The 25,195-nt window shown below is 45.0% G+C and overlaps 1 protein-coding gene across 2 annotated transcripts; it reads left to right on the top strand.

The window, feature by feature from the left end:
• Positions 1–967: 967 nt before the first annotated feature.
• On the top strand, positions 968–20,780 carry pdgfab (platelet-derived growth factor alpha polypeptide b). 2 transcript variants are annotated; one of them, XR_003694456.1, is made up of 7 exons: positions 968–1,677; positions 2,954–3,050; positions 7,531–7,665; positions 8,944–9,134; positions 18,114–18,240; positions 18,870–18,994; positions 19,700–20,780. XR_003694456.1 is itself a non-coding variant. In XM_028600247.1 (6 exons), the coding sequence occupies exons 1-6, from the start codon at positions 1,615–1,617 to the stop codon at positions 19,711–19,713; spliced, it is 627 nt and encodes a 208-aa protein (XP_028456048.1). In that variant the 5' UTR covers positions 975–1,614; the 3' UTR covers positions 19,714–20,780. The 2 variants fall into 2 exon arrangements, 1 of the variants encoding a protein (XP_028456048.1); XM_028600247.1 differs by lacking the exon at positions 18,870–18,994 and having other exon boundaries at positions 975–1,677.
• Positions 20,781–25,195: the final 4,415 nt, after the last annotated feature.

Raw genomic sequence — 25,195 nt, 5'->3', positions numbered from 1 at the left:
GCAGACCACCTGGTTGCATGACCTATGGCTCCCTGCTGATTGTCACCTCTGGCTGATAATGTGCGTGCATGCTGTCTCTGTCTGAGTCTCTGCTCCTGTTGGTATGCCTCGTTTATCAGGCCCTCAGGCTCTCCTCCCAGACCTCCCAGCACAGCACAGCCTACAGCTTCCTCACAACAATTTAAGACCAGACTGTTTTAACCTGCTGTTAACTAGTTGCTTCCTGTGTACCAAAAATCATGCCCACACACACACACACACACACACACACACACACACACACACACTTACACACACAGGTGTTTAATGGTCATCATACATTAACAGACATGACACACATTTATTTGTACTAATACATACTAAATGTCCAGACGTGATACACACAGGACACTGTTGGTTGTTCTGCCTAAAACTCAAAGGCACAAAGAGAGCTTGTAGTATCTCATTATCATGAGACATCATGAGTCACCACCATCATCACTTCCCTGATAGTGATCATCATCGTTTCACATTTTTTTGTTTACTTGGTCCAAATTCGATTACATCCTGAAAATCATCCGGAGTGATTTAATATTAAATGTAATTACTGACTTCCTCTGCCCCTAATTTGCTATTCAATCAAAGGTAATTGTTAACAATGTGGAATGTGACAGTGGCTCATCCTCATCAGCATCCTCATCCTTTTTGTCTCAATTTGGTCCATAATTACTGGTTTTACATACTTTTCAATCAGTGATAATCAATATCAATTACAGTTTGAATCTCTGAATGGGCTCTGTGCTGAAGGGCACACACACACACACACACACACACACACACACACACACACACACACACACACACACACACACACACACACACGGGCTGAGGGGGGATGGGGACATGCTCTTGAGTCTTAAGTCATCCAACCAGCCAACCAGCTCCCCTCGCTGAATAGATGCACGATCACTGAAACGCGAGGGGAGGCGCAACGAGCACGGAGCTGCTGGCTCTCTATATCCAGCGGCTCAGAGGCGCTCTGACTTTCATTCAATCCAGAGTCCTACACAGTCCAGGACCTGTGCAGGCGGCTGCAAGACAGGCTCTGAATAGCACAACACGGACAACTTTCTCCCTTCTGATATTCTAAGAGGATCTGCTCGTTGGGATTATATTCGTCTAGGACTATTAAATAATATTATAGAAAAAGTCGTGCGTCTTAATTCTGTTTAATTATAACAGCTTCGCTTCTTGTTTGATATATTAGTAAGCTGCAGCTGCAGTTTGAAACCTGTTTTTTAGAGGGTGAAGGACAAGTGCAATGCGCTTCAGACTTGTCTCTTGGGATTGTCCCATTTGCGCCTGAGGAGAGCTATGTCGAGCTGCCGCACAGATTTTGTTCAAGAGGACGTAGTCCAATGTGAATAACAAGAAGCAACTTCCAGCCTCTTCAGCTTTTCATTGGTTACAAGCAAGTGCAGCACGGAGTCTGACTGAGTCCGCTGAGCAGCTCAGACACCCCTGTTTCTCTCCCCGAGGGGATGGTTGTGGATCCTGTGGGGCCAGGAGCGATTCTGCGGCTCCTACAGAATAGCACCTTTTTCTTGTTCGGGGTTAAATCGAAATTAAAGGGAGATGAGAGCCGCACTTTGTTACTTCCTGCTGTGGACGACGTACCTGCTGCTGGCCACCTCTGAGGTAAAGTTACCAGGACTCCGCACAGCCAGAGAGGTGCGGGGCCGGATAGACTGTGTCCCTTTGGTCCAATGTCACACAGTGGTGCGGGGTTTTACTCCTGTGAGGGTGCAAAGTTCCCACAAAGCGCGCATTTCTGCAACAGCTATACACACCACACCGCAACTTGATGGCCAGTGAAAAGGAGAACTACAGAACAATTCCTCTAAGTTTAGAATTAAAGCCTGTAATTTGGCTTGAAGATAAGAGCAATATGAGCCCACATCATTTAAATCAGTTCTTCATTTGAATTACCGATCCAAACTGTTTTTAAGATAATAGAAAGGGTAGTTTAGATTAAGAGGCTATTATAAGAAAAGAGTGAATATATGAATTTATCTTCGAAAATGAGCAAACAGCATATCAGTTCCAGTTACCATGAGGGTCAGTGACTATGCGCTTTTGAGAACCAACATCGCGTCTGCACTTGGACGCATATCACAGTTATTTTTGGCTTTTGTGCCAAATCTGTTTGTAGCCCGAGCCAACTGGGCAAACGTTTTGGTTGGGCTAAGCGCTTTCATGGGAACCGCTCCGTGCGATATAAATAGCCACTGTTCCTGTAAGCGGTTTGCTCAACTTGAGGTGCTTGCAAAGACCGCAACAAGTGCAAAGTTTGGCGAGCTGCCGTTCACACGGGCAGACGTCGCTCCGATCTGTGGTACGGTTCCAAATTCCTTTAGAAAATAGACGGTATAATGTTGTTTCACTTATCCGCAGAAGAACAGCATTAGTAAAACTATTGAAGTGGTTGCGGGACTCATTGGCTTTTAATTATTAATTCAGCCTCCAATTAATACTGAAAGCAGTAGTTTTAATAACACATTTTCATTTTGGTATGATAGGCTTCCCGCAATCAGTCCTGCATGCCAAAAAAAAAAAATGAATAGGAAATAGTGCACATTTTAGAATTATCTATATGAGTGCTGAACCAGAATAAAAATATCTGATTTATTATCCTCCAGTCATGCAGCTTTGCTCCCTTGCAGAGCATCGCTTACCTAAATTGAATAATGTCTTAAGAGGGTTCGGCGCCACTTTCTCTCAGTGTATGAGTGGGGCAGATCTGCTAGCTGTCGTTGGCACATAGTTGCAAAATTGTTCTAGCAGTGTTTTTACTGGTTGCTGTTTAAACCCAGCACGTTTACTTATACAGACAAACAATTACACACACGTTTCGCCACTGACTCGACACATCTCTAACCTTCATCTCTTGTTTATTTTGTTTGCCCCCCCCTAGGAAGTGGAGTTTCCCCAGGAGCTGATAGACAGACTGTCCCACAGTGAAATCCACAGCATCAGCGACCTCCAGCGGCTACTGGACATTGACTCCGTAGGTAAATTCTGCCTCTTGATACTTTCATCAACAGACCCCAGTTACCTTTTTAATCCTGATGCCAGAGATGTTGTTCACATGTGACACTGATATTGTTCATGGGACAGCACGTAGTAAAGGGTGGTGTTAAAAACAGCTGCAAGATTACATAAGCAGTATGCCTCTATTAGCTATACTTATGCTCTATTGTGAAACCACTTTTAAAACTAGCCTTTTTGGTAGTACACCTGGATATTACCTGGTAGCCTATAGGGACTTTCCATAAAACTAACTATAACATAAATGTATACAAAAGTGATATCTAAAATGATCATAAGTGGGAAGCCTTGAGCCCTTGTGGTCCTTAGGCAATATGTGCAGTACTTTTGCTGGAAGGATAGGTGGATTCTGTGTAATATTTAATCACAAAAAACACTGATAATATGCTGTCAGCATTCATTTGAGTGGCACTTGATTAGATAAGATGAAAGACTTCGCCAATCCTGCAGGTTTAGTGGATTTAGTGAAAAAACAAGAATACCTGTTGTTTTGGCACATTCTGCAAATTACATTCAGTGGAGAATCAGTGAAGTTATGATGAAATCAAGCTCCAAAGACATGCCCATGACTAGACCACTGTACAGGAGGGATCTGTGCACCAGGGGAGCTGCCAAGTGCAGCCCTGGCGTGCGTGATAAAGCAGTAAGCGTGATAGGTGGGTCTACTATACACGTGACAAAGATGGACTTTCACTGGCAGGCATTTTTTGTGTGCATATTCTTTCAGCTGCTGCAATAAACTGGCTTCATAGCAACCACACATGTTGCCCTGTAAACAGAGACAGTGGCTCTCAAGTCTGGCGGGTTTCTTCAGCTTCAGGTTTTTGGAGGTGCTGCTTCTTCTGTAGTGGGGGACCGGTCTGTCTCAGGCTGTCTTAGATTAAGTTACAGGGGTGCGCTGCAAGAAGCTGTTTGCCTTCACATGAGCCTCTATTTACACAGGCTCGGGCCATATATCAAATTTAAGGCTCTCCTCTAAAGATTTGTTGATGGAAATAGGTAATTACTAAATTTGCTTTAACAGTCCTAAATGATGTCAGCTACCTCACTGGTCATAGCTCATTAGTAGCCTTAAAACATATATTCAGGAAAGCACCATTAAGACCGGTCTTTTGCTCAAGTATTCTTCTATTTAACCACCTGATTGCTTTTCTGATCGACGAATCAATTAGGACCAGCAATAGCCCTACGTCATCATTAGTGTGTTTAATTTATTAATTCACAATCAGACCAACCTGTACTCCACAACAGTGATCACCACACGTTATGCTGAGCCCAGAATAGATCCCCGGAGTGCCTCTAGCATGAGAAGAGGTGTTTATAATTGAATTAACATGTCTTTCTTCAAACAGAGGAATGTTTTGCAGGGTAACAGTAGTAGGCTGATTATTATTACGAGGACATAAATCTGTCTGACAGCCAGCTTGGCGGCCCAGGACAGCCCATTAAAAGACCTTTGACGCCAGCCAGAGGGGTATTTTCAGAGCTTTTGTTGCAGATCGCCAGGACAGTAAAGCTACCAGTATAGGCTGGACTCTACACGGCATAGCACGTCAACCACAGAAGTAGAAAGGAAAGGCTTATATGAGGCACCTGGAAGATCGAACATGGGCTGATGTTGTGTTTTGGAGGTCACACCCAGGAAATTCTTGACTATTTTATTTTAGTCATCATATTATTTTGTCATTATCTGAGATCTATGTCACTAGAAGAATGACTTTATAATTCTGCCTGTTAGGACGTACATGCGTTGGGATCACTGGGAAGGCCTGCAGGGCATGTCTCTTGGCTGTGTTTCACTTAGTGCTGCTTTGCTCAGTGCGTGTCTACAGTATGTGCACACGTCCAGCGAGGATGGTGTCTTCAGCTTTGACTGACAGATGAGATGACCCTGCTGAAGTCTGCAGATGGCTGTCTGGCCCCTGAGGTGCTCCTCTCCTTGCTTTATCCTCATCTCCCTCTTTAGGCGGCCCCCTCGGCCTGCCGGCTCTTATCTCTCTCAGTGAAGGACTTTGACAGAAAAGGGAACCTGACTCTTGGCATGGGGCAGAGGTGGAGGAGGGAGCAGGAGGATTCTGGAGGCTGTATTCCTGCTACACTTCACTCAGAAATGCTGCAAGTATTTGTGCAATCTGCTTTGTTTCTGACAAGCTGGCAGTGTGTTTACCTCTGGTACAGTTGGCAGAACTTCCTATGAACCTACAGCGCCTCAAAAACGTATTGTGCTTCCTACCTGCTTTTACCATCAGAGAGAGGACCATTTGCCCTTAAAGTAATACTTTGTTATCTCAACCATATAACTGTTGACAATGAAGAAACAGAGAGAGAATTATGGAGGCACTTATTTCAAGAAGTTAACAACATGGTGGCTTATTGTACAAGTAGAGGAAGAAAGAAAGAAAGAGAGGAGGAGGAGTAAAGGGGCCCTCCGCTAATGGAGGGAGTAATTTGCGAGTCATGAATGCCTAATTCATGGCAATAGCCTGTGCCCTGTCCTTTATTCTCTTGTCTCAGTTTGACGACGCTCCTGGCGTGTTATTTCTTCTCAGTCACTTGGAACCAACAGAGGAGCCAGCTCCTCACTCTTTCTATTTCTGCCTCTCTTTATTTCTCTCTTCTTACCTATTTTTCTTCTGCATCTTGCTGCCTTCGTTCCCTATGTTCATTATTTTTGCGTCAAGAAAACATCCACAGAAAAGTCCTTTTATTGTGCTGAGAAAAGGACTCTGCAGTCATAAAGGACTTCTTTATGCCCTCCCTCCCTTTCTCCTGTCAGCTCTGACACAAACTGTCTCCGGGTGGTCACTGGTGTGACACCCTCCCTCACTCCCATCCTCCTCTGACAGGAGGAGATGAAGAGAGGGAGTGGTAGGGAGAAAGGAGGCACAGTGGGAGTTGTGTTAGTGACCTGCAGAGTTAAAAGGTTGTCAGGTAGGAAAATCAGCCAACTGTCACAATGAGTCCACCTGACGTGGATGTGTATTTGCACGTATATATGGAGAGTGTGTGCGACATATATATGGTATGTTCATGCATGTCTGTATACAGGCCTGTCAGACTGATAGCTGTGAAGAAATAAATAAAACATAGCTCAACCCTTTACTTAACTCCAGGCCTCAGCTTACAGGCAACACTTCCTTTCTGTGGACATTTGGTTCTGGGTCACTGTATGACTGACAGCACGAAAGGCTAGAAGCAAATTCCCTACGCTGTCATCGAGGCGCAGACCTGGAAAAAGAATGCATCCAAAAGCAAATAAACAACTAATCCCAGAAGTGGATCGTGTATAGGCAAATGGAATCCCTTCAGATGACTCTGGTCAGAGCACAAAGGAACTGGATGAGTGGAATGTGTTTGCCTGTGGCTAAGCTTTGTTGTGCTGGTGTACATTGGATTTTAACATGTTATGGAGGATAATGAGAGGAGTTTGTGTAGTTGTAAGTGTGTCTTTATGTTAAGTGTACAGACGTAGGATTGTGTCAGCCAGGTGGGTGGGTGTGCTGTACCTACAGACAGGTAGACCCACCCACTTAGCAAACACTTTCAGACTCTGCTCTTTGGGAAAGGGCAGTATCCTGCGAACAAGCTTTATCGCTTTATAGCTGCTCTGGCACTCTTCTGTAATCCACCTCATATTCTGGGTGGGGACAAAAACAAGCAAGCTTTATCAGATGACCATGACTGTGAATAAGCTGAGCTGGCTATATTAGACTGGAGTTAGGGAGTCTTAAGGAGCTACCACTGCAGCATAACAAAACATGTACTTTTCCAAGCCGCTGAATGATTGAAAAAGCAAACATTTTCAGGTAAATGAGAGACACGAAACCACTAATTAGGTGCAGGGATAATGGTGGCTGAGTACCACCTGTCAAATGACCACTTTAGTCTGCTGTGCATCTGTGAATGCGGGTTGTTTTTGAAGGAGCATGCTGACTCACCTATGTCTAGATACTTTTTCCTGCTGGAAAAGTTCAGCCAAATGAGTAAGGCTGACACACAAAGCTTGCAATTACACAGAGTTCTGTGTAATACGTGCCTCATGCCTGTACCGTGTGTACTTAGCACTATTTACCTCAATTTGTGACATCATCAGCAGTTGCCCTACCAGCCAGCCAGCACATTGAAGGGAACCCTGAGCCCTTCAGGGAATCAAAGCATGTGTTACACACAGCACAAGAAGCTAGCAGGAAGGTACCATCTCATTATGGTTGTGTGACTAACCAACACATTGTTAGTTGTGGAAGGGGTATATAAAACATCAATAGCGGATCATATCCAGCCTTTCAGTTTAGGCCTAGCAAGCCACCCACCACAGTCAACACTGTTAAAGCTGCAGCCGTGATCAACCGACCCATCTTTGGTTTATTGGTTGAATACGTTTTTTTTGTGTTTGCTTCCTCTCTGTGTGACATCATTAATGTGGCTGCCTTCTGTTTTGACGAGGTACGGGAAACAATGTTATCGAGGAGCCCAAGCACCACAAGCACCACAACCACCATAAGAACTACTCCCGCCAGCATGGTTACTACAATGACCTGAAGAGCTCTCAGCTCCACAGCCGACGCAAGAGGAGCATCGGTAAGACTGAATGAATATTATATGCTTTACTGTGCTGCTCACAGGTTGCATCATGATGACATTCGGCACTATACAGATCACAACTTGGCACAACTTATTACAGTGTCATAATGCCCTAAAAATAACCTCTATCTTAAATACCCCCCTTGACACATGAGTTCCCAAGAGATGAAACCGATCACTTTACACTAATTTCAAACAAAGCTAATAGTTAGTGGCTTTTATACGGCCTTTTTGTGGATAAAAGGAACCCTAATGAAGACGTCTACCCAGTATTTATGGCAATCAAGGAATCATGAAAAACGAGACTGGTATGTGAGGTTGACGAGCACATCGGACATGAAGCCTTTTAATTGAACAGAGGCTTGCAGATCTAAGACACATGAGTCAGGAGAGAAATATATCCTTGAGCGTGGAAATTCCAGGCATTCAGGGCTCAAGTTGCAGCTCGCCTGGGCTCTCAGTCAGATTTCTTCATAAAACGCCATGCGGTACGATATCTGATCGAGGTGTGGAGAATATCATGTAGTGTGCGATGTATGTGTTAAGACTGGCTGCGTGTCCCACATCCCTCCCAGCAGCGCGGCATTTAAAGCAACGCAGGATTAAGTGGCTGGTCGTATTTCATGTATCTGCGCCATATCATAAGTGTATGATACAGTATACCATTTTGGCAGCTGGCCACAAAAGCCCTAACATTCAATTCAATTCAAATTTAATTTATAGAATCAAATCATGACAAGATTTATCTCAAGACACTTTACGGATAGAGAAGGTCTAGACCACACTCTCTTTAATTTACAAAGACCCAACAATTCCAGATCTGAAAATGAATGCTTACTGCCTCCCTCTTTTCACTATGACCAACAGGGTCAAAGGCCATTATTAGATTTCCCACAGACGGACATAAAGGTTTTCTGGCCTAGTCACGCCGCATTAACCGCAGTCAGGCCTCTGAACAAAGAAGCAGTCTCTTTCTGTCTCACCGACTTGATCCCAAAGCTCCTTAGCTGATATGAGATCAGCTTTTTGGATAGCTTGTCTTCTTAACAGCCTTAAAGGAGGTTGGATGTGATCTGAGGTCAGACGAACAGCTCCCACATCAAGTGAGTCATCAAATATTGAGCAGTGAAGGAATGCATGAATGCAGCTGGGAGTGAAAAGGACAGATTACAACAATACATCAGCATGTGCTTGCATTTAGAACATGTGACACCAAACACTTGTGTAGACCAAACACATTAACCGGACTCCTCCTTCTTCTCCTCTATCTTCCAGTAGAGGAGGCGGTCCCGGCGGTGTGTAAGACGCGGACGGTGATCTACGAGATTCCCAGGAGCCAGGTGGATCCCACGTCTGCCAACTTCTTGATATGGCCGCCGTGTGTGGAGGTGATGCGCTGCACAGGCTGCTGCAACACGAGCAACATGCGCTGTCACCCTTCCCGCAAGCACCACCGCACCGTTAAGGTAAGACACACACACAGTGTACAGTTTTAGCTTTAAGCATTTCTACAGTGGATACCCTGTCCTAGTGATTGCAGCTGGTGTGAGCTCCTGCAAAACAGTCAGATACACACACACACACACACACACACACACACACACACACACACACACACACACCTACAGACAAGATTGTGCGTGTGTGATTGACTTGCTGAAAAGTCTTTACAATCACTCCAAATCATTACTCCATTGCAAGGTTAAACACACAATAATAACATAGTCACCGCATTTATTCCACATACACACTCACTTCCACTCACAAATCTCCACCAATTTTCCTCTCACCAGGTAAGTTAATCATATGAGAGGTAAGGGTGGGTTCCTTCACGCTCCTTTCCTCCACAGCTCCTCTTCATTTCATCTACCCCTCTCCTCTGAGCCTCCTTGGCCCGTACCCAAATAGTGGCCACCTTACCTCCGCTACCCGCTCCCCTCTCTCTCCTTTCATTACAGCCGATCACCACCCTCTCTCCTCATCACTCTATCCCATGTTTGGCGAGCGGCCAGGGCGGCTGTGCCAGGACAGCGGGAGGGAGGAAAAGAAGGAGAGAGAGAGGACAGGGAGGGAGGGTTGTTGGCACCTTAAGCCAGGACATCTGTTGAAGGGTTGACCAGAGAGGCATGCACCTGCCAGATATAAGACAGACAGAGAGAGAGAGAGAGAGAGAGAGAGAGAGAGAGAGAGTGAGAGAGGGTGAGGGAGAAACAGTTTCCTTTACCCTGAGAATGTCTGAGTGTCAGTGGCTACTGCGCAGCCATTCCTCCACTCTCTGTTTGGCCTTTTGTCTTTTCTGGAAGCACGGATCCTGGAGGAGACGAGGTGACAAAGAGTAAGCGAGGGATTGAAGGGGGTTGCACTGTTCTCAGAGGCTCTTTGGCATTGGTAGCTTGACAAGATTTCCTTCTGTTCAGGATCAGAGGAGACACCGTGGCTGGAGCTTAGTCATATTTCTGCTGTATTTACAATACAGACTGTTAGCCGGTGCATGGCTCTGTTTGGGAGTTATGTGCTCTGTTCTGTAAGAGTAAGAGACAACCGGGGGATAAACAGGATAGCCTGGAACACTCTGACTGTGTTTGTGTTTCTCTTTGAGTCTATCTCTGGACTGTGGTGTCTCTTTAATCATTGTGATCTTGCCCGGCCATGGGCACTGGGACATCATCCGGAGTTTTAAAAATGCCGCGTCAATAGACCAGCAGAGTAATAAAAGAAATAGCAACCCCACCTGCCTCCTTCCCCTTGTCACACTGGCACAGGTCAGGGTGATTTCAATATGGACGGGAGGATATTCTCCTCTTTAAGTCGTCGAGTACAGACAGTACTGTAAGGCTGCCATTGACAAGAAGGCCATTGTAGGGCCCAGGGCACTGCATCCAGGGCACAGGGTTTGTGGTCAGAGATGCTGACTCACAGTGCAGTAAGAGTTCTGATATACAGCACAACCCTGTGTATCCTTCTGTCTGCATGCAAGCTTGTCAGTCTCTCCATCAGCCAGACAGTCCCTTAATGGGAGCTCTGTCTGTGATCACAGTGACGAGGACAGATGGAGAGACAGTGACGATGGCGGACAAGCCAGTAAAGCTAGATTCAGCTATTCCTGGAATGTCGTGATCCATACAACTCTGTCCGTGTCCCCTTCATGACACTGAGGACAAAATGAGCACACAGACCAGAGAGGGGCCCTCAGGCGTGGTGGGCAGGGATTCACAGGGGCCGTTTTTCCATGTGGTTCCAGCCGTGGGCAAAGGGGGGCCAAGAGGCGTCGTATCCCTGGAAAGGTCATCCGTCAGGGCTCGCTCCGGTCATGAGACATTCACCACATTGTGTGTAAGAAACATTGTCTAATGCCAAGTTTTTTTTTCGGTCTGTCCTCTCAGCAGTTAGTCTGAATAGGGGTTCAGTTTGTGCTTCTCCCTCCGTTTATTAGAAAGCTAAAAATGTTGCCCGTCTACACTGGGCCTGACTTGTTTTCCTTCTGCTGGCCAAGGATGGGAAAAGAACACATTCAATGTGTTTCTTTCCATCTCATGCCACTATGCATTTTGTCCAAATGCACCTTTATTTATTTATTCCCTCTTTATCTCCCTCCCTCTCTTCCTTTTCTCTCTCTTTCCTTTTTTTATGCTATAGATCCCAAAAAAAGAGAACGGGTCTATGCAGGCCCTGTACTGTACAAGCCTGTCCTGTTCAGTGATGGGGTAATAAAAAAGGCAACTTTAAATAGGACCAGCCCGAGGGAGAAGAATGGGCAGATCTTAAAGTCAACTCTCCTTTTTCTTAGCCTCCTTTTTCCCCTCCTTTCATTCTTTTGCACTTCTCTTCAACTTATTTTGCACTTTATTTGTGCGAGTGCAGGTTGCATTCAGGTTGTTGTTTTTGTAATATCAGCATGCCTCGGCATAGCAAGGACACTGTAAATGAGAAGGGTGTAAATAAGAGCCCTTTAAAGAGGGTTCAGTATTCATAGAATGGTGATAGAGGCTGAGATTAAAAAGAGAAACAGACAGTTGGGGAAAAGGAGTGAGGCAAACAGAATTCGTAATGAGTTTTTATGTATTTCATCCCAGCATTCCTTTAACTACTCCTTCACCCCCATCCCACCTCTGTTTGCACTTTCAATGACACCACATTCACTCCCTCTATCCCAGCATCTTGGCTCTCCCCTTTCTTTTCCATCAAATTGAGTTCTCCACATTTCTTCTAATTTCTTGTTTTCCTTTTGGTGTTTTATCACAGAAGGCTGGCAGAACATTTGGCCATTTTGCCAGTGTTTTTTTTTGTTTCTTTGTCTAATTCTCTCAATCTCTCTTTGTCTCCTTTAATTGTTAATCTGTCATCCTTCCTCTCTCATACTCTCTCCTGTCTTTTTTTACCTTCTCCTGTATTCCTTCTGTTCTCTTCCTCGCATCTTCCTCTCTGTGTGCTGACAGCTGAAGCTGTGTCCAGTATTTTTTATGTTTTATTAAGTGCTTTTGGCTCCGAGGCTTGCTAGACAAACTCATAAAACAACTAGTGATTTTTGACAGCCAGGACTGAAGCGACTAGTATACAAGGTGTGTGTGGGGTAGAAAGAGTTAGGCAGTGATCTCAACGTGCATGTGCATTCTTTTGCACATTAGTCTTTCTAAATATGAATGTGTGTGAGTCTCTGCATGTGGATCTAAATGCCTCTCTGTTTGTTCTTCCTATGGGGCTAATTAAACAGCACATGACACAGGCAAAGAATGGAACTGCCACTCATCCTCTCTCTCATTAACTCTTAAGGCCTCTGCAGTACATTTGGTCTCTAAGTTCATTATATTTCCCTTCTTCATTTACAAACCCACATGAGAAAACACAGAAATGACTTCACGTGATATTTAAGATTCCATTTGTACTACAAGTAAGGTAATTCAGAAAATCCAAAAGTCTTCTTGTGTTTTCTGCTGCACGAATACACAGTTGACAGTAAATTAGGTCCTCTCTTTGTGTCAAGGACAGCACGGAGAGTGCTTGACATTATGGAAAGTGAAAAGAAAAATAGGGAGAAAGCATACATGAGCTGCTAATTATACCCTTGAGTCCCACAAAGTAAGTAAAGAAAAATTTTTGGAGCATTCTGATGAAGGATTTTAAAATTAAAGGCTTAAATGTCAATTAAAGCTATATTTCAACTCTGAGCCTGCTATTTCAAGCCATATTGTAAGTCTTATTCAGGCTGCTCTAAAAACCAAACCTCAATATTAGCCAGACTCATTTAACCCCAGGGTGATAGTATACACATCCCTTAATGTCCCTGTGCATTTTTGGAGCATTCTGATGAAGGATTTTAAAATTAAAGACTTAAATGTCCACTTAAAGCTATATTTCAACTCTGTTTGAGACTGCTATTTAAAGCCATATTGTAAGTCTTATTAACTTTTAAATTACAGTTTTTATGCTGTAAATGGTATTTACATTTTCTAATTTTCAAAATTAAAACAGTTAACAAAAATGGAAGTAACTAAACTAAACCTTTTCATTGACTTTATGAGGCGACTTAATCTAATCAGTATGGCATGATTTGCCAACAATAAAGCTCAGTGTTTTTCATTTGGTTTGGTTTAGTAGCCGGAAACGTGTGATGGTGCTTGAAGCATATATGTACAAGTATTTTGCAGAGGTCAGAGAGGGTCGTCAGAGCACATCTGTGTAAACCCAAGAAGGAGGATTGTTTGTGTGTGTGTATGTGAGAGAGAGAGAGGAGAGAGAGAGGAGAGAGAGAGGAGAGAGAGAGGGAGCGCTCTATGTTATGCTACGAAAACTCACCCACCGCAGCGCAGGGACAAGGCCATTTGCGTAAGCGGCAGCAAGAGGAACACGGGCCACAGAGTAATGAAGTGTTGATGGCTGCTGGATCAAAGTGGAGACTGACAGAGGCCAGGCGGATATAGCTACAGTGCTGAGTGTGGGGGTCCACACATCTCCGTGCATTGGCCCTGGCCCCGACCCCTTCACACATACACAATCACACAAAGTGACAGTTACCTCAGCGACAGTGGGTCAGGTCCGGGTGTTGGGGGAAGCAGTAGCTGTAGCCCAGTGGTTGTGGGGCACCCTGACTTATGGGGTGTTTCATAAATAAAAGACAGTGGCAGTGATACAGTGAGCATGATTTATGATCGTCTGAGGGGTCCTGTGGATTACGTTAGGGCAAGGTTAGATGGGAATGAGGGGCCCCCATGTTTGAAGTCCCTTGCAGCTGTGAATTATTTTCCCTTTGATTCGCTCAGCTTTTCTAATAGATGAAGAAGGGTGAGGGAGTTTGTGTGTGTGTGTGTGTAAATGTGTGTGTGGTGTGCACAGCGGGGGTTGCCGGGCGGGTCAGAGACCATGGGAGCGTCCCGACCACTGCCGCAGCGGCTGGAATGCATCAGCTTGAGCTTGAAAAGTAGTAGGCGTATTTTAATCATATTTTACTTCATTTCTGTATTTTCCTTCACTCCTCTTCTCCTGTCCTCCCGTTCGCTCTTCCTCTCTGACTTCATCCTTCCCCCCTCCTTCACCTCTCTTCTCCACTCAGACTTGGAGTCTGATTGTCTGTTGTGTGAAATAGTTGTTCACTCCCTTCTCACTCTTTCAGTCTCACTCCTGCAACAGAGCCGTCTCCCACTCTCTAATTCTACCCCTCTGCCAGTCTTTGCCATTTACTGTATCTTTTTTGCTCTCTTTCATTAAAATCTTATTTCATCTTTTAAGTGCACAGTGTAATTCCTTTCTCATCTGCAAATGTTCTATAAAGACATAGGCAGGAGGGAAAAGTAAATGGAAAGATTACACATCTTTGGGTTCTTTGATATTTGATATTGCATGATGGTTCTTTTGGTCTCGTAGGGGAAGGGAAGGGAAAGCACGGCACACAATGTGTTCAGGGGCAGATAGATATTCACATCCGGTGATACATTCGCGTGTGTGTGTTTGTGTGTGTGTGAGAGAGAGAGAGAGAGAGAGAGAGATAGGAGAGTGGTGTGCCATGAAGTGCCTTTTTGGCATTGCAGACCTGTGAGCGATGTGATAAATGCTCTCCTTGCTTCCTCTCTTCTCCACACACCGCCTGCGATAACCCCTTCCACCCGAGTGTGTGTTAGTGCTGTGTGGGGTTGAATCAGAGGGCAGCAGCAGGTTGTCTCAGCTGTCTCCGCTGATGTTCAGTCTACGTCTTCTGTGACTTGCTCTCTCTCCCTCTGCAGATCATCTTGCCGTTCTTCTGAGATTTCAGAAGACAGAGATACAGAGAGTTTCTTTAGGTTCCTCTTTCCCATAACTCTCCCCACCTTTCCTCCACTTGCTCACAGTTGCATCTCAACAAGCGCTCTTTGTTTCTGGGGCACTCTGGTCTGAGTGTCTCACTCCCTCCTGATAAATAAATTGCCACTGCTTCTTATCACCCCATCATTCTCTATACACACATACATTCTCATTTATTTTTGCTGGATTCTGTCACTGTTCCAGTTCACGATGGCCCGCGGCGCACATTCACAACCCTGTTGTGTTTTCCTTGGAAAGCAGGAGTAAAACTTTCCCCTCCATCATGCTCTCATCAGTGCTTCGTGCTCAGGGAATTCCCAATTAGCCCGACCGGGACAATCGGCTCCACATGGAGGGCCACGGAGACACTGAGGACAAACCGAGGGGGTGCACTTCCCAGAGCCCCCTGCCTCACCCCAACCCTCTGGATCGGATATCATTCCACAGCCGCTCGGGGGACTCTTTCTCAGGGCCCCGGATTTTCTAGGGAGTTTAGAGCAGTTTGATTTATACAAAGAGAGTGCGGGCCCCCACGACATAGCATGGGGTCTCTTTCTGATGTATGTTTTATGTAGGAAGTCATTGACTGTGACTGTGCTGGATAGGAAGCCGGTGTCCTTTGTGTGGCGAAGACATGGCTGAAAATGGAGGACGGAAGAATTAAAAATGGATGTAAAGTGTAAAAAGTGTAGAAGTCAAGGCCACCATTCCTGAAGCGTCAACACTTTCTCATAACACAAGAAACAGAAAAACAAGACAGGAAGAGAAAGAGGGAGTGTTGACAAAGTGGGCAGAGCAGTATTATAGCCCAGTTATACACATTCATAGACAAATAAGAAGTTTGAGTTTGTGTGTGCTTTTGTGTGTGTCCTGCAGGGAGTGTTTTTTGCCCTGCTGTGTAAGGGGCAAGGAGACAAACCTACTGCTGGGTCTCTCATCAAGGGGGCCCATCACTTTATCTGTCTGTCAGTAGCTGTTTGTTTGGCCAAAAGAGTTTGGGTTTGTGTGTGTGTGTCTGTTAGTCATAAGGATGAGCCTCAGTAGTAAGTGTCAGACATGGCTGACTCTTTTGGCTTTCCGCTGGGTGCTTCTGAACCCCCCCACACACACACACACACACCCCAAAAACACACACAGCTCAGAGATTCCCATAACCAGCGACGACAGCAGAGCCATCAGCAGAGACAGCTGCATGTTTCCTCTTTCAGTCATATTGTTTAATTAAATATTAGCAGTGGTTTTCTGTAAAATTCATTTCATTCTGTAGTACTGTCTGCACTTTTGATAATAGTAGTAGATAATAATAAACCTTTGATAACTTCTCTATCTATCCTGTCAGTGTTAGTGTAATAAAGTTCCCCAGTAAGTAGCCCAGAAACTAAATGTTAATAGGTAACACATAAATGTCATCTAATGCTAGTCTTGATCATGGTCAGTCCCTCCTCCCCCTTCTTAAATAACCCCCTCTGTTTGCACACATGCACACACACACACACACACACACACACACACACACACACACACACACACACACACACACACACACACACACACACACACACACACACACACACACACACACACACACACACACACACACACACACACACACACACACACACACACACACACCCTAATGAGAGTGATGGTCCTTCCTGCTCTCAGTTCTTCCCTGCTCTGGCCCTTTCAACCGCTCTCTCTCTCTCTTTCTGTCAGGGCCCGATAACAGCAACCCAGACACCATTGTCCTCTGTTTGCTCACTGCATACCTCCTCTGCTTGCTTACCCTCTTTTCACTCCCTCTCTTCTTTCTCTTCTCTCCATGGAAAGAAACTGTTGCAAAGGAGCGGCTGGTGAAACCACCGGCCCCTAATTTCAGTTTTAGCCTCCCCAGATGACCCTCCAGCCATTGTTACCGCACTGACATGAGGCAGCTTTAACTGTGTGAATGTCAACATCATACTTTGTTTTATCAGACAGGGATTGGTATGCTCGTTTGTCTGCATGACTAATTCACCACTGAGAGCCAGCCTTGGCGGTACGCCGTCACAGGATAGAAGAAGTGAAGATAAAGTCGGTTTTGGCCCTCCGTCTGTGCATATGTGAGCCTCATGCTGACTGCAAAACCGTGTTGTTCATAACACCAGAGAGCGTTGGGAGATTGTCGGCCAATATCCTCTCTCGTGCAGTGACCAGGAAGATGGGTGAAGCAGGGGATATTGTTTCCATGTGGCCCTCCGGGCCCTCAGTGGTGGATGAGAAGGTTACCTGCCCTTGGCACTCACATCAGAGGAGGAAAAGCATGTAGCCACCTCCCCTGAGTTACACAACAAGATCATCATAACCTCCATGCAACCTTCTCTATTCAGCTTTCATCTAAGCTTTAATCAACATAGCCTATTCATAACCCTCCGAGGATTGGTCCTTTTCATTACTAGCTGTTGGGTGGGAAGTGGAGGTCAGCCCTGTTGTGTTAAACTGAGAGGGTGTTAGCTGGACTGAAGGATAGGAATCCCGACATTGCTTTTGTGTTTTTTAGATTGAAATGGCTGCTTTCTGGGGCTCTACTGCTTAGATAAGACCATGTAAGTTATATTTCTTGCATGCACATGTTAAGCAACACTTTCCCTAACCCATGAAGAAGTATTAATGTGTTTTAAAACCGGCCTACATGTTGGAACAAGGCAAGAGAGTTTAGGTGTGTGTCTGTCTGGATGTGGATGCTCCAGGCCTGAAGCAGGGGGGGATCTCCCAGCCTCTCTTCTCCTGCCAGGGTAAACCTTCCCTGGGCCTTAGGGCGTATACTGCTCCCCCCTACCCTCCATCTCTCATTTCCCATTGTTTGAACTTGCTTGGACATGGTTGTACACTCCATCTAGTATTTACACACCTGATCAACAGCCCATAGAGCACACAGCGAGTGGAACCCAATGCATCAGGCTCAGAGGAATGCTGCCGTGACACTTCAAACACAGCGAGTCGAAGCGACGGCTGGCGTTTTTTTAATGAATCAGTTTATGAAAGAGTCATCAGTCACAGCGCTACGCCTCTTGATGCTAGCGGATGGGCAAAGAGTGTGTGCATTCATTGACGACACACACAGACACGGCGAAGAGTGATGATGGCGCTGGAGCTGCCTCTGTAGCTAACCTTTTCTCTCTTCCTCTCTCCAGGTAGCAAAGGTGGAGTACACGAGGAGGAAACCCAAGCTGAAAGAGGTCTTTGTGCGATTAGAAGACCACCTGGAGTGTGTGTGCACACCGCAGCATCATGTGGTGGAGCACTCAGATGCAGAAACAGGTAATTGTGACCCTCCAAAGTTTTTATATATATTGTGTTACATAATCATAAGTGTCCCAGCAAGGCCTTTTTGCAGAAAAATCACTCTGAGGCTGAGTTTGATGTGTGAGTCCCTCCCTCATCCCTACGTCATCATGCATCGTGGTGCTTCTCTTTCCTCATGTCTGTCTGATGGTCTCACTCTCTGTCTGGCTCTTTGGCTTTGCACTGGATGACCTTTTTTTGCAATTGCTTCCAAACAGACAGACACCTGTTACGTGGCCTGCTATTGTAAAACTGTAAAGCTTGTGTGTTGTGCCTTGTGAGACGAGGATGTGTGTGTGTGTGTGTATGTGTGTGTTTGTGTGTGTGTGTGTTTGTGTGTGTGTGTGTGTGTGTGTGTGTGTCCAAAGGCTGCTTGGCATGACAGCAGGTAAATCCGCCAGTGCCTTGATCTGAAGCCTTTCTCTCCCTTGGAGCAGATAAGCGCTGATTTGTGCTGATAAGGCATCTGAAGTATTTATAGTGTGTCATATCTTTGCACAGTCTGCTTCTGTCCCAGGGCTGTTGTACCTCTCTCTGTATCATAAACCCTGCTTCTTGCTTTTAACCCTCCTTCCTATCCACCCTCCCCAACTTTGTGTTTTCAGGCCACCATAGGGCTAAAGGTAAAAAAAGGAAACCTAAAAAGCTAAGGCCCAGCAAGGATTTATTGGCGACATAATAAAGTTGCACTCATTACCCAAAGTCCACTGGAGAGCTGTGAAGGGAACAGGTAGGACTTTAGCACCGCAGCGTCCTCTCACCTTTTGGCACTGCAATGGCCTCAATCAGGGCACAAGTGGGCCTGCCAATCACCATCACCAATCACATCACAGCCAATCAGTATGAGAAGAAGAGGGAGGGCTAAGGAGTACCACGCTCTGTGCCCGAATGCTGCATGCTGATTTTGTGGCCTGCTGAGCATGCACACCGCATACATTCGCTTTGTGTCACAGTGTCGTGCTTGCGTGTGGTTGTGTGCACTGTTTTTGTTGTGTTACAACCACTGTATGTCACTGTTTGTTTCACTGCTTAAAAGACACCCTTATGTTTTTCCTCCATCAACTTATCATCACCAATGTTTATCTCTCTCTCTCTCTCTCTCTCTTTCTCTCTCTCTGTCTAAACAAGAGTTTTTTTTTGTCAATATGTCATTTTTTTTCAGCTCTGTCTTTTACACACAAAATTACACACACATATTTTGACTGGACATGATGTCTGGTCTGATTGTTGTCTTTAAAATCTGGAGAAACATGATTTAGAACATTGTGTCATGTCACATTGTTTGAAATGCATGAGAAAAAAATGCAATTGGGCACAAAATGCAAAAATCTAAGTAGATTTGTATTTCTTGTCGTGATGAAACCCATATGTTCTGTTTGCGAAAGTGTGATACTAATCTCAGCTCTCTCTCTCTCTCTCTCTCTCTCTCCCACAGTGGACGTGAGGTGAGACCAATCAGAACAAGGGACTTCAGCGTGGGAGGGACCTAAATAGAGGATGCCACCAAGAGGAGACCTGCTCTGTCCTCTTCTCCACTGCCATGCAACCTTCGTTTTAAAAAGACAAACTTTTCTGTTAAGACGAGAGACTGAAAATAGCCAACAGACAAAAATAAATAAGATGCCAAAGGTGCTTTTTTTAAAAACAGTAACCAGGGATGATGACTTCCTCTGTGGTAAGTCACCTACCCAGACAACTGAACCATGCCGCTGAATAAGAAGAAAAGAGAAAGATGCTGTAGCTCGGGCAGGGCAGAAAGAGGCCGAAGGGAGATGATGAAAGCGATTTGTGTTGAACATTTTGAGACTTTGTTTAAACAAGACGCACAAAAAGAATCTGCTATGAAACAGTTGAATCAAGCTTTCGTGGGAATCTGGTGCTCAGACTCCAAAACAGCGGTGGATGACCTCCAGCTGGGCAACAGAAAAGTGCCCTGCCCTGTTTAAATGACTCTTGCATACACAGGACAAAAGAAAGAGATATAGGAAAAACAATGGAAAGAGAGAAAGAGAGAGACAAATGGAGATGTTTTTTTTTCTTCCAAAAGACTCTATGGAGTATCAAACATTTATAGTTTTGGATGTTTGCTCTGAGTAAAGAGGGAATCTTCTCTGAGACCCCTGGTGGTCTGTGACTTTGCCCAATTGCTATGTACAGTTAACGTTGAAAAGTAAGATGCATCGCTACTTACAAACTATTTATGTGTGGACGTTTGCTTTCTGTCTCTTCCAGTACAAAAGAAAGAACAACAATATGTTTTAATGATTTTGGAGACATGCAAAAGCTCTGTGTGGTTCGGTTCTTTGTAACCATCAGTCTCACAATCTCAACGTCATTTTTTTTTTAGTCGATGTTATTGTTGTCATCCATGTTTCTTATTATATTACAGTATATCTGAATGATGTCAAGTCTTGTATATGGTTTGGATATATGTGTGCAAGGAAGAGATGTGAGAGTCAGTACAGGAAGATGCTTTATTTTTGTTATGAAATATATTAAGCTTACTTATATCTGAGCAGGAATTATCTTTATTTCTTTTGATGTGGTTGAATGCCTGTATTTAATCCATTGGAAAAGATGCAAAAATGTGGGCAGGGGGTGGAAAAGATGAGGGAGAAAAGTCTGCCTGTGCCGTGAAGAGTGTGGGGGGGGATAGAGTGGCTCAAACATGGCAACTTCATAGTGAGTGGCTGTACCGTAGCTTATTCTAATGTACAGCCATGATAAGGACTGCCTTATCATTTATTTAACAAGTGGCATTTAACAAAAACATACATACAGCACATTAAAGTGTGTTCATGCCAATCACACAAAACATGTAAGAGCAACTCTAGTGTGCATGTGTACCTGAATGAGGCGGAATAGACAGGGTGTGTGCTCTCACTCACACAATTTCTCTCTTACATGAGGCTATTTTTCACCCATATCACTCTTAACGTTGATAAGGAAGATGCCCGCCCGTTATGCTTCACAAGCATACATATTGTGCCTGCAATGAGCAAAGTCCACCTTAAAGAGTGAATGAGTGAGCAAAGCAAATCGAAAAGTGCATGAATGGGCTTCTTGTTTGGCCAGGTTTGACAGGAGAACAAATCACTGATCGCTCCACCCTGTGAAGGTACTCACACCTTATGCAGCCACATACCATCAGGACAGATGATGATGAGTGCTCTGATGTGGACTGAAAACAGGACAGCGCTGGCCTGAACCCATGCCCCGATGGAACAAACAATTACTTTCTTACTGGTTTCTGTAACAGTGATGAATGTGTAACAAGGCCAACACACAGTACAAAAACAACGCTCATCTTCCACCCAGCGTTCAAATGAGGAAGTCAAAGGCGAAAGAGTGAGTCACTGCACTGTGAAATGAGTCAAGTGAAAGTCAAACGGCAAAACACACACACACACACACACACACACACACAGACACGCATACACACACAGAGACACACACACACACACACACACACACGCACGTACACGCACACACACACACACACACACACACACACACACACACACACACACACACACACAACCCACTTGTGAATGAACTAACCCTCAGTTGACTGGTGCTATATGTAAAAGGCTGATGGTTCATCACTGTTCACATATACATCAATGTAAAACACGTTAAACCAGGGACCACGCTTAAGGCTATTTGATTAATGAAATTGCCATTACACTATCACTAAGCCTTTATTGCTTTTCTTGGGGCCTTCCATTGGATAAAGACAGCAATAATCATAATTTATATATTTATGTTTTCAACAATAAATATATTTCTGCTTATGAAATTGTTCACTGAATGTTGAGTCCCATACTTTATTTGTGTTGTGTCCCAAGGATGGAATTTGAGGATAAATGTAGAACGAGATGTCATGCAGCACTAAAGACAGAGACAGTCTAATGGGAACAAAGTGAGGTAATGGAAAGTAAGCTTTACTGTAAGTGAATGAGCAATATTAAGCTGTATAACAGTACAGCATAGGAAAGAGGAAACAAAGCCTAGAGGTTAGAGAGGCCACCCTGCTCCAGAACAATCTTACCTGCTCCCTTATTAGTGATAGACTTTATAACAAGTTTTATCCAAATAACTGTATAATATGCAAACATTTATTTACTGTAGATTATGTGAGCTCAAAAGAGTGGAGTCCACATGTGTTGTTGCTGCTGATGCAGGAGGCAGACAGAAGCTGGATGTGAGGGTGGTGTATACAGGAAATGTGAGCTTTTGCAGGATTGAAGGCTGAGCAGGAGCTGGGCTTTACTCCAGGATCCACCAGCAGCAGACGGTAGGTGCTAGGGGCTTTATTACTTTTCCCTGAGCAGCTCACCCTAATCCCAGGGCTAAGAGACATGAAAGTCTCCCTCCTCTGAAGAAAGGCAAAACATGAAAGAGAGAAAGAATCAGAGAGACAGCAGCTCTGCGAGCTACTGGAACAGGGGATAAAGTGAAAAAAAGAAAAGATAAAAGGAAGAGCAGAGGCTTGATTGATTTTATTGTTTTTATCTGACATTCACAGCTTCATTCATAAGGATGAAGGGGGGGCGGAAGTGTGGACTGAGGAGTCAGTATAGCGTGTGCGGTGTATTCAGGAAAAAGAGAGCAATATTTCATGGTGGGGAAAGAGGGAGGAGGAGGATGAAGCACAGGAGAGAGGATCGAGAATACACTGAGGAGTGAGAGTGCAGGGGGATGTATAGAGAGGGGAAAAAATGAAGAAAAGGGGGAATGAAGTGGACTCAGGATGTGGGTAATCGGCACCATAGCAAGAGGGGGCAGACAGGGCAGCACTAAGTGGACATGCTTTCATAAACAATGCCAGAGGGGGACGAAGGGGCAGACAAGGTGTGAAGAGGGCTGCTGAATGGGCTATGTGTGTGTGTGTGTGTGTGTGTATATGTGTGTGTGTGTGTGTGTGTGTGTGTGTGTGTGTCTCCCAAGGAGGTCTCCCAGTGTGAAACATGGACCATTGGAATTTTGGGCTCTTGCGGAGGGCAAACTGTGATTTCACTACCCACAATGCACAGGGTCAGAGTTCAGGGTTCAGGGGTCGTATGGGGGATGTTGCTGGTGGTGCAGAGTAACGGATGCATTGTAAAGCTTTAATCATCTCCCTCCATTGTCCATGTTTACAGTAAATACATTCTACTTTTGAAATCAAATACTTTTGGTATTTTTTTTCTTCCCATTATTGGATATACAACTTGGTCTAATTGACAAAAGCTTCACAGCTTTACAGCCTCAACCCCCGTAGAATCAGCGTTGACTACTTCCTTCCCAGATTACAGATCTTGTAACCTTTGCTTCATTACTTACACCCGTCTCTTCCCTCTCCTGTCCTCCCCTTTCCTCTTTTCCTCCATGTCGCCCTGTTATGTTTCTCCTCTCTGCCCCAACCTGTGGCCTCTGGGTTTTGAGGAAAGGCAGAGGACGCCTTTGAAGATGGCGACAGCCAAGTTTGTCCGGGGCCACAGCCATGAATGCACGTCTTTGTCTGCTGTTCTCTCACGTCTTTATATCCTGCCCCCACTGCACTCCTCATCCTCCCTCTGCCCCCCACAAACTCACACGGACATGCTCATGCCCTCGCTGGGGCCCCCATTGCACAAATGACCCCACTAATTATGTATTTAAGGTATTTGGCTTCTGTGAAAACAGCTTTGGGTTAGTGGTGGAAGGTGGTGGGGCGGTTGGGGGAGCAGAGGGTGTGCAGGGACGTAGGGTGGTCCATGGTCTCATGGCTATCATTACTGCCCAGCGTTTTATGTAAACACTGGATTAGGGCAGCAAGGGTTGATTGAGGAGAGGGGTGGGGGAGGTGGTGGTGGTGGTGGGTTTTGGCACTTGGGTAGGTAAGCAGGTCGCCTGCGCTTCTGAGTTCTGGTCTCTGGTTTCACCCCTGGGTGGCAGTCCCTCAGAAACATTTCTCTCATGTACACACACATCTCACCTTACACAGGTAATGGTTTATTAGCAACATAGAAGAGATGATACAGCACATAAAAAGTCACTAATCTTCTCTCTTCATGATGTTCTTTTCTGCTACATCTTTAGAAATCCTGAGTGTGAAGGCCTGCTTCCAACCTTTCTGGAGTCAATTTAAAACCTTTACTTCCTCATTGCTAACAAACAACTCGCTCAACGCAATGTGATGCGGCTCGAAGTTGGTCCCTCGTAATTTCTTTATGAGATGCAAGGCATTGTAGGATTCTAGGCTCATCCCCAATTTCCACCCTTCGTTTCTCCCACCCCCCTTTTCCCTTCTCCTCTCTCTTTGTCAGAATGCTAAGTTCCATCACCTGTCACGTGTCTGGGCCACAGCGAAGGATGGGGCCGTCCCGTTGTGAGCAGCCCACCATACACAGTAAACTGCGCTGAAATCTGACCATTTTTGCTTTGAATCCCCCAGGTCAAGGGGCTGACTGATGCTTCTGATAAACCTGAGATGGGCAGCAGCCTGATTGGCCTTTCAGCAGGTTCCCATGCTGATACAGGACCCCTCTCTCCAATTCAGCACCAGACCTCTGTTTCTGCGTCACGTATAGTCTCTTACGTAATCTCATTATGGGTATTTAGTTTTGAGTTCAAGTAATGACATTCTCTCATGTGATAAACTTCATTCACCACAAGTTGGCAAAAACACACAGCAATGAGCGCTAATCCATTCAAACCAGTGCAATCAGGCTTTACTGGAAAGAATTAGTTTTCACTTCCTCTTATTCAAATCCATCTATATCTCTTTTAATTGACTGTGGAGGTTGAAAAAAGGAGGGAGGGAGATAAGTCAGGTTCTAATGGAGGCTGAAGTTTGTATTTGTTGTAATTACAAAGGGAGATGCATGGAGCCTCTACTGTGTGTGTGTGTGTGCGTATGTGTGTGTGTGTGTGTGTGTGTGTGTGTGTGTGCGTGGGTGTGAGAGAG

The sequence above is a fragment of the Perca flavescens genome, chromosome 15 (genome assembly GCF_004354835.1).
Source record: "Perca flavescens isolate YP-PL-M2 chromosome 15, PFLA_1.0, whole genome shotgun sequence".
NCBI lineage: Eukaryota > Metazoa > Chordata > Actinopteri > Perciformes > Percidae > Perca > Perca flavescens.
The sequence above is the reverse complement of the archived record's forward strand: the minus strand, read 5'-3'. Positions and strand labels throughout refer to the sequence as shown.